A 17,381-nucleotide genomic window follows, 5' to 3' on the forward strand; every position below is an offset into this window, starting at 1 on the left:
TAAACTGCATAGCTAATGTTACAGCCACATTCTACGTGTAACAATCTAGGTAACCATAAACAGTAAAGCAAGCAACACACTTATATATCATTAGTTGACTTACTTGTCCGAGGTGTGTAGCTGAGCTAAAGAGAGTGATCCACACTTTAGTTTCAGACGTTCAGCAAGCCCAGCTCTGTATTGACCCTTCGGTGTTCATTTGTACATCCAATTATTGAGCAATTGTTATGCTTCGCTCGCTCAAAAGCCATGATATCTTTCGTGGACAAACTAAAATCGCACGCGCGCGCGTTCCTACTTCCTATCGCATTTTCTCATGGGCGGAAAATATTCTCTGGGCAGGCAAAGCAGAGACAGGGGAGGTAACATTTCCTCCTTATGACGTCATAAAGAGGAGATTCAAGATCAGCGCGTATGAGCCTCCATTTTCTCAAAGGCAGAGAAAGATAGCAAAAGCTCGATTTACACCGATTTAAATTTCTAGAAACTTGGGGACCATATACAGGCTAGGGGAACTCATATTAACCCTCTGAGGTCGGCAATCACGCCGGCGTGATCTGCTCGCTTTTTTCCTTATCAGTTGAATTGAGACCCGAAATACTCTTTTGACTTTGATTTTACAAACAAGTTTCATACATCAATCGATTCTGTTAAATGTGTATTATTTTTGTGTATACTCACAATAAAAACAAAGTGTTGTGCTTTTCGCCAAATAAAGAAAAATAAACACGAAGCGAGTTCTGCCTTCTCTCTGTCCGTGTAGTCCATTCTGAAACGCGTCCGAAAATGAATCATAACTCAGCGAATACTTCTCACACAGGCACGTGAGATATGTATTTATGAAGCTTGAAATCAATTCTTTTAAATGAAGTAATTTATATAAAAAACAAATATTCTCATCTTGTGAAATCTGTATTAAAAGAGAGCGATTCCAGTCGACCTAATTACAGCTGATTCAGATGTAATGTGACTCCGCCCACGGAGAGTGTGCGCTATTCAAACGCAAATGGCTGAGGCAATCCGCGCAATCCTGTGAACGCCCCCATCAGCTCGAGAAAACACAAGTTTATTCAGATCATTACTTGTTTACACCGTCTTGCAGCGCTGTGAGGAATAATAATAATGAAAAATGTCCCTCAGAAGTGCGGGTATATCGAGGAGCGAGCTGAGAAATACTAGTAAGTTTTTTTTTCCTTATCACGTGAATTTCTTCACGTGGGTTTCTGTTTATGAATGAATGAACGGCAGAGATGCGCGCTGTTTACCACAGCTCGCAAAGACAGTTTAAATTTAAATCGCGTGTGTGAATGAATGATGATGTTTTAGCAAACTGTATTGCTATACTGAGATGAGTAAAAATCGACTGTAATATGTTGAAATAAAATGTAGGCTATTTGTATAAGCAACGTATTAAACTGCAAATTAACAATATGCCCTAATATTTCATGAAAACAACGTTACAGTCAGGCGAAATATGAAAGTTTATAAAGTTTAAGAAATATACAGTTTTTACTGTAGAATATACTGCCTCGTCAAATAAGCATTTGTTTAGCAATTTCTATATATAAAATACTATTTTTGTCAAAAATAAAGTCATCAACTAAGATGTTAGCTGTTCCAATGTGGCTATATTCAAACTAATGAATACATAGATAAAATGTAGGCCTATAATAATTTTTTTTACAAAGAAAGAGTACACTTGAAATATTTTTGAAATTGTAATTATTGTTGTAATTGTAACCTTTTTAATAAAATAGCAAAACATATTTACAAGATAGACGTAAGCAAAACAGGGGCGTAGCCACGGGTGTGCCAGGGTGTGCCGGTGCCACCCACAGTGGCAGCTGGCACACCTAAAAATGGATGCAGAATTATTTTTTATAGTCTTAATAAAAAATGTTTTACTAAACTTGGGCTACTGTTGTTTACCTAGAATACTTTTTTTTTTTTAATCAACCCTTTCATGCGTAAGTTAAAAATATTTTAACTTGACCCCTTGTTTCCATGGCGACGCGTCATGATTGTCACGTGACAGACACACGCAGCCACAATAACTAACAGATGTATCGTTATTCGTTTTATTTCGTTTTTCCTTTAAAAATATTCACAAACTTGCTTACCATGTCAACTATCTGATATTCTGATTCTTCGTTTAAAAACCTTTATAAATTATCTTGATCTATAACGATGAGCGCTGCAGTTCAGAGTCCTGTCAGCCGGATTTACAGCACCTGAATTCCCCAGTTTCTCCCGAAATACATGAAAGTAAGTGGCTGTTGAACTGGGAGAAGAATAGAGTAAACTTTATAGTTCCGCTATGTGTGTCTGATATAGGAATAAAACACGTCGGCAAATTATATTTGAATAGATTGTTTTTGCTGCTTCCATAGACATCAGTGTGTATTTTACAAACTACAAATATATTGTTTTACTAGTACTTATGTCTATTTAAATGTCTGAAACATAAAATAAACAATATGTGGTTGAAAACACTGCATATTAGTTGTGATAGCTGAGCGCGTCCGTCTCTGGCTCAGCGCCAGCCAACGCGCGAAAGCAGTTTGAATCTGGCAGTTCTGTGACATCACTGAACATTCTAAAATAACGCAAGTGTATTTCCCTCATATTAAATATAAAACGCATGTGTATACTGATGTTTTTCTAACGTCTGGACTCCTTTATTAAGGGAGTATGGATGTATAAACAGACGTTTCAATATATTAGTATTAAAACGCATTTTCTGATCATTTATATTTCAAGTTTTGACTGCAAATGTCACGTCCATAACGCTGGAACTCCCCAATAGTAGTAAAGATGTGGTAGCATTGGATCTGGATCGCGATTCTGCCTTCTCACACCGCGACCAGTGTTGTGTGTAACTTATTACAAGTAACTTGAGTTACGTAATCAGATTACTTTTTTCAAGTAACTAGTAAAGTAACGCATTACTTTTAAAATTTACAACAAAATATTTGAGTTACTTTTTCAAATAAGTAACGCAAGATACTTTTGTTTTCCCATTTATTGACTGACAGCTCTCTTGTCGAGAGAGAGAGTGTGTAAACATGATGGTTATTGTAGTTCTAAACTAAATGTGAGCGTGCATTTACTCATCTCACTTGTACACAAAAAAGATTCAATATTCCTCAATATGAATAAAATCAGTGAAATGCAGAATCAGAATACTATGCAAACCTCCAATAACTAAATGTTAAATAAAACAATTATTTATGCATTTAATCTCACTTTATTGACTAATATACTTCTGACATACAGAATAACAGCAGCTGAAAGGTTTGTTTGAGCTGTTCCTCTACTGTACACTGCTGTACTCTATCTCTACTGTACACATGTGAATCTGCATTTCCTTCAGCCTGAGGATTATTAATTCACTTTTGGTGTGAAAGGGTCTTTACATTTGCCCAAAAATATAACTTTTTTTGTTATAAAAAACAAGGCCAGCCCAGATGAAAAAAAAAAGTAACGCAAATGTAATGTAACACATTACTTTTCTAAAAAGTAACTAACACAATTAGTTACTTTTTAAGGGAATAACACAATATTGTAATGCATTACTTTTTTAAAGTAACTTTCCCCAACACTGACTGCGACACAGGTTTGTGGCCCTGAGTGTCGCGATTTCAGTTTCATTTCGCATATAGCCTACAGCCCTTATAATCATAGATGACGCCACAGGTTTTTATTTAAAATAAAGAGCGTAGCCTATGCTTGTATGTAGGTCTATGGGCAATTTCAATTCACAATACTTACTAAAATATAATGAATATCATTTTATTGCATTTGTATTAGTTGTTTGTTGTTGTCGGTCTTAACGCAAGTTTACAACGGACTAAAGGGGGGGGGGGGATTATTGGGTCGGTCCTAAATTGATAGGGTCGGTCGTGTTACGGCAAACAAGAATATTTTTAAGGCTGGCCTAATCTGACAATAAATGTGTGGCACACCCAGATTTTCATATGCACACCCAGAGTCTCTTTTCTGGCTACGCTACTGAAGCAAAATCTTAAATGGTCAATATAAGGCTTCTTCTAAATATATCTTTTGTCCTTGCATTGTGGCTCAGGGTGTACTCACACTAGCCAGTTTGAACCGTGCCCGAGTGCGTTTGACCACCAAAGCGCGGTTCGTTTGACTAGTGTGAGTGCTCCGAACCGTGCCCGGGCGCGGCTCGATTAGCCGGCCCTGGCCCGGTTGGAAGAGGTGGGCCAGAGCACGGTTCAGTTGGACTCGGGCGCGGTTCGCATGCAGTGTGAGCGCTAACCGTGCTGGAGCACGGAACAGGACGCGTGACGCAAACCTCCTCATACGAGCAGCACGATTACGTGAAAATTTTCGTGCCACAAAGGCGATAGATCTGTTTAACAACAGGCTGTGAGAGGGCTGTGGACCAAACGACTCAAAATTATCCACAAAGTAAACAGAGCGATGGACTCAGAGCGATGCGCCGCTCTTCCTGTTTATCCCGAAACCGTCACACCATAATGACGTAAGCGTGCTCCGGCACGAATGCTGAAACCCTATGTGAGTGCAGGCCAGTGGGGGAGTGGGGGAGTGGGGAGGGGGGACAATCGTACTCGGGCCCGGTTCATGGCAACCGTACCTAGTGTGAGTACACCCTCAGTCAGTTTCACACCTGAATGAATGGCTAATTATGCAGAGTCATTATGCAGAGTGGGTGGGGCATTGTAATCTAAGGTGTAAACTACTCCTCCCCCTCGCATATTGGCTTTCCAAGCAAAACCTGTTTTACATCAATTTAAATCAATGTATGGTTTTATGTGAACGATAAAGCAAGACTATTTTCACATAATTTTGAAGAAAAAACACTAGGCGAGGACATCCATTTGTCAAGTCTTATTGACACATATTTACTATGTGTTTTGTGGCCTTATTTCAGAAATTGTATTTTTAATTTTTTTCAATAACCACGCATAAACATTATTCTCTCAAAAATGAAAACATGTACATACACATGGCTCACATATTATGGTAGCCCTGTTTGTGCTTTATAGAGTGAATTTACACCTTTGCCATTAATATGTTTATAAGCAACTGAAAAAAGCACAAATGTCAGGGCATGTCAGAACATCTCAAGGGCCCCAAAAACAGCCCAGACCCCAGAGGGTTAATGTTAAAAAACCTCAGAAAGTGAAAATTTCATGTCATGGGACCTTTAATGTTATGAAGCGATGAGAATACTTTATGTGCGCAAAACAAATCCTAAAATAACGACTTTATTCAACAATTTCTTCCTTTCCATGTCATTCTCCTACGCTGTTGACGTAGTGTAAACAGCGCAGCGCTTCTGGGTTGTATGTCAGAACGTAGGCTCACTATTGGACAGCATCACACACATGACCATCGTTAGCCAAAAGTGAGCCTACTTTCTGACGTATTAAGGTTAAACTACTGTAGTTACATGGACTTTTTTAACGATATTTTTACAACCTTTCTGGGCCTTGGAAGTTGCAATGACGTTGCAGTCAGTGGAGGGACAGAAAGCTCTCAGGTTTCATCAAAAATATCTTCATTTGTGTTCCGAAGATGAACAAAAGTCTTATGGGTTTGGACAGACATGAGGGTCAGTAATTAATGACAGAATTTACATTTTTGGGTGAACTAACCCTTTAAGACTAAACTGACACTTTGAGAAGCTTGATAAATATGGGCCCTGAACCAGCAGTTAAAAAAATCCACTCAATTTTACACCTACTCCATTATATAAAGGTGGAAAAAATCTCAGCTTACATTTACTTGATGTCATTGCTAGTATTAGACTGACTGACTGAGAAAAATTATGATTCTAATTCAAAAGTTTCATACTATAAGCATAGGCGCCGATACCGTGGGTGCTCCGGGGCTCGAGCACCCACGGAAAATACCGAGCACCCACGTGTGCCGGACTGCCAGTAGGCTACATTCATTTAAAATTAAACATTGCAGTTGGTGCTATGTGAAGCGTCTGTCACACTGTGATTGGTTATGTCGCTGTCAGTCGCCTGCTCCATATCCTTTCCACCAATCACAGCGTTTCTTGGATGAAAACGCCTCTTTAGTGACCCCCCACACAGCAAAGGAGTCCGTGGCGGACCCGCCCTCAAGCCGCCAGATCCGCCTGACTGTCAGATTCGTTTTCGCTGCGCTAACAGGATCAGCCCCGCCTCCAGGATCGGCCCCGCCTGCGGTTTTAATCGGCGGATCCAGAACGGATCACATAGAGCATCACAGTCCCGCCCACAGCCCGAGAGCGCTTCGGTGCCGGAAGTAAATTTCCCATTCATTTTTCCCATTGACGTTTTCGAAAATCCGTATCTAAAGAGTTTTAGAGCATGTCTGAGGATAACCAGCTACGGCTGAACTCATAGGCATACAACATATCATTTCGAGTGAAAAAACGGCGAGAAAATCCAAAAAAAGGCAAAGGTACAAGACTGTGTACATATTTTCATTTCCGAGCGAAGGAACTACTCATCCCATAAACCACCGCGCCTCACTGAAGTTGACTGAAGCCACAACCGCGAAAGAGCCTTTAGAGCGACTTTAAAATCTGACGACAGCCACGCGAACTTTTTCTTGTGCCGTTTATAGCAGTTCTTTCAGTAGTAATTGTGTAAATAGACTGGAAAGCATGGCTGGCGGTCCGCGGCTCACGGGTGCAGATCTGGCGGTCCGCGGCGTTCTGCTCATCACTTTCAGCGGCCCACGGGCAGGTTGCTGACAAATGCCTCAACAATTTCCCACTTGTGGTCCATGCTCATTTTATTCATGAAGTTATAGTTCATCCTTAATTTTAATAACATTTAATGTATTTTCTTAATAACAACAAGTGAAAATTAAAAAGTGAAGGTCAGCAAACCAGAAAGTGCATCATATTCAGTTTATTAACTTGCCATGAATTATTACACTAATGTTCAGTAAATGCATGAAGAGCTCTCTATGGCTCTGGGTATGCCTAAGCTAAATATTGTTTTGACAGTGGCATCATAAAATGCTTGATATGACTCATACACCATATATGAAGACTCCTCGGTTCAAATGTCACATCAGTGATACCGTGCAAAAAACGCAACAGTTTTTTTTTTTTTCTATTTGAGTCTTCACGAACTTTCGCGGGGTTTACACGAGCTCCACCAATCAGATGCATCACTGTGGGATTGTGGGATTGTTTAGGATTGTGGGTAATGAAGTACTTCTCCAAGACATCGCGAATAAAAGGCATTTATCTCAAAACAAGGTTAGTGCCCCATGAACTTTTGGCGGTTATATGAGCATATACAATCGCTTAGTACTGCCGTAGCTGGTTTTAAGTCTACCATGTATGGTTACGTTTTTATGGCTTATACCCCAACTGTCAATGGAGAAATTGTATTGAATTTTTACTTCCGGCACCGGCTGTGGGCGGGACTGTGATGCTCTATACGGATCCGCACTTCGGACGCGCCTTAACATGTGCCCCGCCCCCTGACGCACTGTCACCTCGCGGGCTCGCTACAGACGCTGGGCGGACCCGCTGACCAAACGCGCCTAATTTCAACTGTCGCCATCGTCACAGAATCATTCTCCGCTCTGAGGAAAAGCTAACCGGCAGGTCGACAAGCACGGAACACGGTAAGAATGGTTCAAATATGCTTTATTTGTGCAGTTACTTATCTGTAAAACATTACCGTTCATACCGTTCAACATACCGATGATTTTATTTCTGAAATGATTGTGGCAAACCAAGTTAGCAAATTGTCATTAGCGTAGATTTGAGTAAAAATGTATTTGATAATTAATAACTTTGAGTAAAAAGCTATTTGGATGGTATATTCTTTCTGTCTGGGAGGTTAGGTGATTTAATTAACGTTAGCTGTCCGGATTTTTATCACACCCTGATCGAGTATTTTCTCCCCTCCAGTAACGTTAAAATGTCAGGCAATATTATCATGTTAGGCCTAACGTTACCCAACTTAGGTTTTTCACTGAATTTCTGGTATAACATGTCCATTTTTGTTTACATTTTGACAGTTCCACCTCCTAATGTAATGTTGTTTCAAAAAAATAATTAATATTATATGATACTGTGTGTGTGTGTGTGTGTGTGTGTGTGTGTGTGTGTGTGTGTGTGTGTGTTCTGTTGCAGCTTACAGTTTGTTCAAGTGCCACCAGTCTTATTTTGGAGTTTCATCTTTTCCTGACATCAGAGTAAGTAAGATTTAATACTGTTCCATCTTGATTTAGCCAGATATGTTGTCAAATACTGACACTGGTCCACACTACAGCATTTAATACTGTACTGGTTTGGTTAGTTTGAGTCCATTTTTGTTTACATCATGACAAATATATTCTCCACCACCTCCCCATGTAATGTTGTTTCAGATAATTATTTCATATCATATTAAGATGGTGTGTGTGTGTTCTGTTGCAGCTTACAGTTCACAGTTTGTTCAAGTGCCACCAGTCTTATTTTGGAGTTTCATCTTTTCCTGACATCAGAGTAAAGTAAGATTTAATACTGTTCTAACTTGATTTAGCCAGATATGTTGTCAAATACTGACACTGGTCCACACTACAGCATTTCAATTGTCAAGGCTTAAAAATGTGCAAATTATCAACTTGAAGATGCAGCACTGGCCCAATGGGGCAGGTGAAAGTTCCTGCAACTGGCCCAAGTATCTTTCACGCTGGCCCCGGGCCATCAGGCAGTCCTTATTGTCGAGCCCTGCTGTATAATTATTTTTGAAAACACTAAAAATTTTGGTTATTTTCCACAACTCACTAGTTGAAATGTGTATTTTGTGTTTCTGTTACGTTTCTTTTAGATAAAATGAATAGAAAAACTGTACCTGTCTCCAGCTCCACCTTAAGACAGTAAGTTCTTCAGCAACTTCACTGTAAGTTGACAGTTCATTGTTGATTCAATTGAGTTCAGTAAGGCCACATTTATACTGCAGGTCTTGATGCCCAATTCTGATTTGTTGACCATATCTGAATTTCTTTTATTTTTTGGACCAGCTTTTTTAATTTAAAAGTGACCCATATGCAATTACACCATACACTTGGTGAAATAACCCAAGGTAGACATACTGACCTGTTCTTGAAACAGGAAGTTCAATTTATCTGGTGCTGTTTGTTACTTCCTTCTCGTTTAAGGATGTTTGGTGCCACAAAATTGGTACAGTGATGGAGTTACCTATTGGCCAAACTACAAAAATGATGAGAGAGTGAACGGGGCAGTGAAAAATTCTAAGGAACCTGGACCTGACTGGAAAAAATATGATGCCAGAGTCATGTGGTATGCTATTTTCTTTTTAAATAATCTAAATGGCTTTTGTAAGCAAATATCAAAGTATTTTGCCAATATGTTATATGGGAAGAAAATCCTTTTAATTACATTCTCATATTGTTCTGGGGTGCGTTCTCCGAAACTACCTTAACGCTACGTCGTTCTTAAGTTGTACCTTAAGTACCTTATCGTTAATACGTGGTTTCCGAAACCTTCTTAGTTAAGTATACCTTCTGTAAGTCATACGTTCGTAAGGTTGGTCTGGAGTGCTCTTAGCTATACCTTATCGCTGCTGACGGTTCATACCGCTATGGCTACCACTACGCAAAAAGCTTTTTTACATCGCAGTTTAATTACACATAGAAAATTGTATATGAACATTTAATATAAAATCTGATTTAGTATTAAAATTACATTTTTACTTTACTTTAAAATTTTACACATAAAATACTTAAGTTGTTATAGCCTACACCCAGTGTATGGAAGTGTTTTCATTGTTTCCATACACTAATGGTTGTTAGCTTTTTTTAATTACTATCCTAAGGCACATCAGCTGGCGAACCATTTGACAGAAAAGGCTTAGGAGTCTATATAAAGAAAGATGAGTTTACACAAACTTTATAGCTATGGCAGTAAGACAGCGAGTAGGCTACTTGTTTTAAATCAATGACGGCGCCGTCCGCGGAGCCAGTTAGTGTATGTCAACTACATGGCTGGTGGATAATCAGCATACGTTGTGGAGAACATTTACACACTTATGGCCGTGAGGGTTTGGGATTGCACACTTGCTAAATTATAAACACATACTCATATTTATTTCTGCATGTACATATTTCAATGAGCCCCGATAAATGCAGTTTGTACTATTTCTAAAACGCTTCTTTATAAAGAACATTGTTTTCTCAATACTTTACCTATACCGCTGTGAAGGAAAGAGCGCACAATCGATCATCGAGGCATCGATATCAACCTATTCAGCGCCTCCACCATGGACAGCGCCTGCTAAGGTCGAACTTAAGAAGGTTTACCTTAACCCTCTGGGGTCTGAGCTGTTTTCTGGGCCCTGGAGGTGTTCTGACATGCTCTGACATTTGTGGTTATTTCTGTTACTTGTGACATTTTCATGGCTAAAGTCTAATTACACTGTATTCAGCACAAACTCTGCTACAATAATATATCAGCAGCATGTATGTAAAAGTTTGTAGTTTTGAGATAATGACATTTATGCGTGGTTTGTGAAAATACAAAAATAAATTCTCACTGAAATAAGGTCATGAAACCCGTACTGATTATTTCTTCACAAGACTTTTGAAAATTGTATCACGTAGCCTAGAATATTTGCTCTAAAACTATGTGAGAATCACCCTGACTGCTCATTCAGAGAAGACAATATATTGATTTAAAAATTTTACGACGTGTTTTGTGTTAGAAAGCAATATGCGAAGGGGCGGATCACCTCATTAATATGAAAGCTTTCCACACCTGAGAAAGACAAAGAACCTCCCTAATGGCCCTATTAGGAGCTTATCAGGGCCCATCATTCTGACCAACCTTGCACAAAGAATGAGGAGATTTAAAAAAGAATGGCTTTTAAAATTGTTTGGATTTATTTACAACACAACATAATCCAAAGATACACAACAAAAAAGCACTTATTGAAGAAAGAGACCTTTGTGCCATTCCTAAAAACATTGTACATACCTTTCATTTTCTAAGGTGTTTGATTTTCACTTTACCATGTTCATGTACAGAGACATGTACTGTGAATGTTGAAGTCAGCAGGACTCAGTGGCATCTGGGCCCTGAAAAAAAAAAAAAAAAAAAAGTGCACATACTGATATCAAGAGAAAGGCCTGCACGATTTTGGGAATACATTTTAGATTTTTCTTGTTAAAATTGCTTTTTAAAATTCACAGAATACACACACACACACTCACACAAATGTTTCCAACAATATATAATGAACACCAGGTTTGTTGTGCCTTGTAGGTATAGGCTATGCGCAGTGCTGCATAAAATAATAACAATATAGCAGCCTAAATATATTTTCAAAAAGATTTCAGTAACAACTAAGCTAGAGAAAAATATATTGATTATCATGTTACTTCAAATGTTTCCATTCGTTATGATGATATGAAATGAGATAATAGTAAAAACATGAAGCCGTTTGGAGCGTTTTGCTTTTCCAAAATATGATACATTCAAACGCGATCGCGATCAAAAATATGATACATTAAAACGCGATCGCGATCAAATATAAAACATTATGGTTAGGCCTACCATATACATATCTACGTTTGAGCAGATATCCACAAACACAGTAACAGTAAACACGGGTCTAAATATTATAATATTCACCATATATCTAGCAACAGTTCAACTGCAATGTGAAATTTATGCAACAATAGCAAACTAATATGTAAGAATTTCTTACCTTATCTTTCTTGTCTTCAAATATCGTTCTTCTTCTTCTGATGTAAATCCAATGTAAGCTCAGGCACGTCTTTCAAACTCGACGAAAAGTGAAGTGAAGTGTTTTGTTGTTGAGGTAATGAGGGCGATCGCGTTCCATGTGGAGATTTGCATGTGAATATCTTTTGCGCGAGTGGGCGTGGCCGAATTAAAAATAATTAGGAAGCGTTTGAGAAGCTGGACATCTTGTTGGTTTTATACAAATTACTTAAACAGAGAATATTTGTTTTCGTTTTGAATCCGATCATTTAAAAGTACACACTTAAATGTTTATAAAGGTGTATGGCTCATAAATGTGTGACAAGTATTCGCTGAGTTTTGTTTCAGTTTATAGACGTGCTCAAGAAAAAAAAGTTCACCGCGACGGAGAGGCAGAACGCACACCCTGTTTATTTTCTTTATTTTACAAAAGCACAATGTTTTGATTTGATTGGAAGTGGACACATACAAAAGTAGAAATACCACAGATTCTTTTTTTATATTTCTTTTTTCTGTATGACCATAAATGACGGAGAAATTTAAGTTTATAGTGCTACACTGTGGAGAAAATCCAGCAAAACGCGCCGGCGCGTTTGTCGACCTCAGAGGGTTAAGCAACATCCTAAGGTATAGTTCGGAGAACACACGTAGGAAAGGTATACCTGTAGTTAAGGTGTACCTTTTGAGTCTTCGTAGCGCGCTAAGAGACAACGTTATCGGAGAACGCACCCCTGTTGTCTATAGTTCTACTCTATTAATTTGAAGGTCTACTGAAGTTTAACATATAGGCTATTTATTTTTTAGATGACTACTTTGTGGCACAACAACTCTTGAAGAAAGCTCTAAATTGCAACACATCAGATCTACTGTCTGAAGAGGAAGAGGAGGAGATTCGGCCAAAAAGAAGGCCAAAGCCGATGTTAGTATATGTATATTATCCTTTATATTTTACATTAACTTTTTGGCCTCTATATTTTCTCAAAAACATAATTTAGTGTTTAGGATATGATGTACCCGACAACCACCACATAAAAAAGCCAGCTGAAATATAGATGAATGGTTTCTCAGAGAAACCATTCTCAACCAATTACATTGATTTACAATTTAAGTTCTTAGGCCAGTGAAAATGTTTATGTAATTACATTTACATTTATGCATTTGGCAGACGTTTTTATCCAAAGCAACTTACATTGCATTTTAAGGTACACATTTACATTCTTATCAGTTCTTGCTTCCCCTGGGAATTGAACCCATGACCTTAGCATTGCAAGCGCCAACAATCTACTGTTTGAGCTACAGGAAGGCTTTACATTTATTATTTTTATTAATAAGAGTAATTAATAAGATGTTTACTGCTTGTTTTTTTCCACCCTAATTTATAGTCATTTCTTGGGAGACTCTGATGAGAGCGAGGAGGAAGATGCTCATAAAAAGAGGCAAACTTTTAACACAACCATCAGCTCCTGTTATTGCACCACCACCTTTTATCTTAAGTAGCGGCACAGCTGCTCCACCTCCACCCATTTCTCCGTCTCACTGTTCACATGGATCAGACAGTATTGCCTGCTCTGGTGAGCAATACCTCATTAGATACAAGACTCAAATAGAGTTTATTTTGTCAGCTTTTTTATTTTTATGCATGCTTAGTCCTGTGTCAAATTTACTATTTAACTTTTATCATATTTAGTCAACCTTATCCTGTTTTTGTTTAGTTCTTTTTTAGTCAACTAAACTTATGGGCATTCAAGTTTTATTCAAGGAAAACTTTTTTTTTTTTGTCACGCTGTATAATGGTTAAAATTATAATCACTTAGTCATTTTAGTTGAACTTCTGTTTGTGTTTGTGCCAAATTCTTTAGGGAGTCTATTAAAGTCTGTAGTTTTCTTATGTCTCATTAGAACTACAGAAACGCGACCCGATCTGGCAATCTTACATAGCATGGTTATAGCAGATAAAGTACCGCAAAGCGGAGGCAGAAGTGCCTTTCTCCCTGTTACGACTTGACATTATTTTAAGTTAAAAAAAGAATTATGTCTATCCTCTAAAAAACAACAACCTGGTAGCTTCAATGTGATTTCATGACATGTAATGAAAATCTGCTTATGTATTACAGGTGCTGTGAGAAAGAGCCATGTCTCCTGTGCCGCCACCGATGACGACATTACAAAACATGTAATCCGGTGGTTCAACCTGGCATCAGATAGGGGAAGCTCAAGGAGCCGTCCCCCCTGTCAGCAAACCTTGACCCAACAGTAGTGAAAAAAAATACTTTATAATTTTAGTGTAATGTTTTTCACTAAATAAAATGATGTTCTTGGTACAATTCATGGTTGATTTAATTTTTTTCTGTAATGTCTATTCAATGTATACATGAATAAAACTATTTAAAAAATTAGTAAATACATTTATAGTCTGTAATAACCTATTTTGTTATTGTTAGTTGGCTAAAAATTATTAATGTTTAATGATTTCATGTTTTATTCAAAGGCACATATACATTAATAACTATTCAAGCTTTTATAGAGCAGTCCAGTCTATCTAATGTTCGTCCACCATTAGATTTTAAATATATCTGTAGCTATAGTTTTGGCCAGATAATCAAGTGTGGGGAAAAAAGTGGCATTGTAGACGGAATTTTATGAACGGGTCCAAAACGGACCCGGGCCGGGCATATGACCGGGTCCAAAACGGACCCGGAGCGGATATGCGGCTCATTCGCGGATCCAAAGCGAAGCCGGGGCGGATGTACCCATTTATGTACGGATACGCAAAGGGACCGCAGCGGTGTCGGACCGGATCCGCGAGCCGCCGGCGCGGTGTGCAAGTGGACGCAGTTTCGGATCCGCTTTCTGGATCCGTTCCGGAGTTCACTGTACCTCCGCGGCGGATGCGTTTCGTAGTCAGTTTGCTGTCTGGGCCCGCTCTGCAGAGACACGTTCCTCCTGAAGAATTAACCACAATGGTGAGTCAACAAATCAAATTTATACTGTGTGGACTTGTGTGACAGAGTCCTGCACTGGTTCGGGTACCCGACGGGTGACCCGCAAATTTTACTCAAACGGGTGCAGGTCGGGTCGGACACGGGGGAAACACGGGTCTAAACACGGGTTTAAAACAATCACGTGCAAACGTAAAAAATATATGCACATTTTTAGGAACACATGTACAAAAATATGCCTGTATTTCAAGTTAATAAAGTAATTTAAAATCCACATCAGTTTATTTGAGCCTTGAGCCCACGCCCTCCCAGGAGTCTCTATACCTACTTTCACTTTTAAAAAGTCATCATAACCGCGCGCGCGATCTGCTTGCAGTCGAGATGAATGCTGAGGAGTTGAAGAAAATAATAGCTAGTGAAAACTGAAGAAAACAATGTTGTGAAAGGCTTAGCTGATCGCGGTTACGTGTCAGTTAAACTTTTCATCTCCAATCCTGTCTGTATTTGTGAGAAGTGGCGCTGTCCTGAGTTGAAAGATAGCCTACTTTACGGCTTTATTATCAAGTAAATAGGTGTGTGTAGTGTTCGTGTCGGCAGCTGTCCATTTCCTAAGGTTCTGAAATGCAAACTTTTTTTTTTTTTTTTTTTTTTTTTTTTAAAGGGCGTGCTCCCATGAGCACCCACGGAGGAAAACATAAATCGGCGCCTATGACTATAAGCACATCTTTTATAGAAGTAAATAAGGTAATGTAATGTTTGTTGAAAGTACCTGCATCCTGGAGAAAAATCTCCATCTCTGGATCCTTGTGAATTACCCATGATGAAGCTGCAGGAGAATCTGATGAGTTTGATCTCCTCCACTGACTCGTAATTTAGCTGAACATATCTGGAGTGTGGGAGAAAAAGGATCATGACATGTGACTGCGTTAACTCAAGCTCATTGGGTCTTACACACAAACAAGTCGACCGCTGGACTTAGAATTTCAATTTTATGAAAAATAACCGACACCGAGAAACACTGATTAAAAAAGTTTAGGTGAAAAAGAAAACAAACCCGGACCCACATCGACAGACACTGATCCGATAACAAAAAAAAAAAAACCTGTTTGTTGACGTTTGTGTGAATTGGCCTATGTATGTTTACACTAAACTTCTGAAGAATCACAAACATCACGAAACACAAAGGAAACATTAAATTGAAAGAAACCCTTTATTAAAGGTTTCATATCAAACAATCACGTAAAATGTCCTCAAGAGATTCATATGATATGAAAGTCACACATGAACACTCACCTTGATCAAACTTTTACAAGATACAGGTTCTCAATCCTCCAGCTTTAAAATCATAAAACTACACGTAAATTCCTTTATAATGGTTGATAAACACTTTGATGCTCTGTTTTTTCCGTGTCGTATTTCGCATTTTGTCCTGCTTAAAAAAAATGGCGACAAGAAAACTTACTTTCACCAGAGCCCGTCATTCTCACTTTGCTTTCACTTTCTGTGTGTGACGAGAGAGAGAGAGAGAGAGAGAGAGAGAGAGAGAGAGAGAAGTAAACAGAGACGCGCGTTCACGAGAGCACCACGACACACGCGCGTGAGAGCAGACGTCGTTGAACGCGCGTTGGAGAGATTAATATTGAAGTTGTAAATTATGTTTTTTTTTTCTTTCGCAAACAAAGCACCCGCGTCTTTTCAGTTTGTTTTATCTGTTACTTTATTATTATTTTTTATATTCAATTGATATCTCTCTCTTCTATTTAGTTTGTTAATTTATACTTTCTTTAACTAGTTTTTGTTTGTTCATCAGTTTTTTTTTTCATAATTTGTTTTTCATAATTTGTTTATCAGAGTTCCTGATAATAAATCATAAAGAGGACTTTGTTTGATCACATCTGAAATACATTTGTCATCATCCAATCATGTTTATAATTACATTTAGTAATTTAGCAGATGATTTTTTCAAAGCGATCTACAAATGTGGAACAATGCAATGTGACAAACCTGAAAGAATCAGATCAATTAAAACCATACTGTAAAAAATACTGTATTGTAAACTTTTTAACAGTTTAATGGTTGGTTTAATTTATTGTTCCTGCACAACTCTATTGCAGTTTGGACCACTTTTAATTTAATAACTGAAATGGTCAAAAGTCATTAAGAGGAAAGGACAGAAATTACTTAGAAATATTAAATAATGAATAAATCCTGATGTTGTAAAGTGATCTCTTCTGTTCCCTATCGATACGGTTCACTCGTACTGTGTCACTAGAAGCAATGGGAAACTCCTGTTTCCTCTGATTACTGAATCACGCAGTGAAGCAGTGATTTCTCCAGCACTTTCAACACCTTCATTTATATAGTTCTTTTATCAGCATAGATTGTTTCAAAGCAGCTTTACAGAGATTATAGGAAATTACAGTAACAGAGATTGTTTTGGCTTTACAGCAACTCTAGAATAAAGTTATTGTCCAGCTGAAGTTAGTTTTGACTGATTGATTCACTTCCGTTGCAAAGATCATTAGTTATTAAAGGGGGGGTGAATTGCTGTTTCATGCATACTGAGTTTTTTACACTGTTAAAGAGTTGGATTCCCATGCTAAACATGGACAAAGTTTAAAAAGTTAAGTTGTACGTTTGAAGGAGTATTTTTGTTCCAAAAATACTCCTTCCGGTTTGTCACAAGTTTCGGAAAGTTTTTTTCG

At 38.2% G+C, this 17,381-nt stretch overlaps 2 protein-coding genes and 1 long non-coding RNA gene across 7 annotated transcripts in view; 1 reads left to right on the plus strand and 2 right to left on the minus strand.

Moving 5' to 3' along the window:
• The window catches only part of LOC307159016 (NLR family CARD domain-containing protein 3-like), a 73,150-nt gene extending 56,965 nt beyond the window's left edge, over positions 1 to 16,185 (minus strand). For 3 of the 5 annotated variants that reach the window (XM_079872100.1, XM_079872098.1, XM_079872102.1), the window contains exons 1-3: positions 15,970 to 16,172; positions 15,446 to 15,562; positions 14,615 to 14,680 (exon numbers count right to left, since the gene is read on the minus strand). In XM_079872100.1, the coding sequence (XP_079728226.1) occupies positions 14,615 to 14,680; positions 15,446 to 15,495 (116 nt within the window). In that variant the 5' untranslated portion in view covers positions 15,496 to 15,562; positions 15,970 to 16,172. Of the gene's footprint in view, positions 1 to 14,614; positions 14,681 to 15,445; positions 15,563 to 15,969 lie in introns of all 5 variants that reach the window. The other 2 variants (XM_079872099.1, XM_079872101.1) reach the window with 2 other exon arrangements.
• Positions 1 to 17,381, minus strand: part of LOC307159014 (NACHT, LRR and PYD domains-containing protein 3-like) — a 322,697-nt gene that overhangs the window by 240,657 nt on the left and 64,659 nt on the right. The gene's annotated exons all lie outside the window — the stretch shown is intronic.
• Positions 8,429 to 9,295, plus strand: LOC307159037. The gene is made up of 3 exons (XR_013821332.1): positions 8,429 to 8,502; positions 8,823 to 8,871; positions 9,154 to 9,295. It is a non-coding gene; the product is annotated as an uncharacterized lncRNA (long non-coding RNA).

This window comes from Squalius cephalus (genome assembly GCF_949319135.1).
Source record: "Squalius cephalus genome assembly, chromosome: 5".
In the NCBI taxonomy this organism is placed as follows: Eukaryota; Metazoa; Chordata; class Actinopteri; order Cypriniformes; family Leuciscidae; genus Squalius; species Squalius cephalus.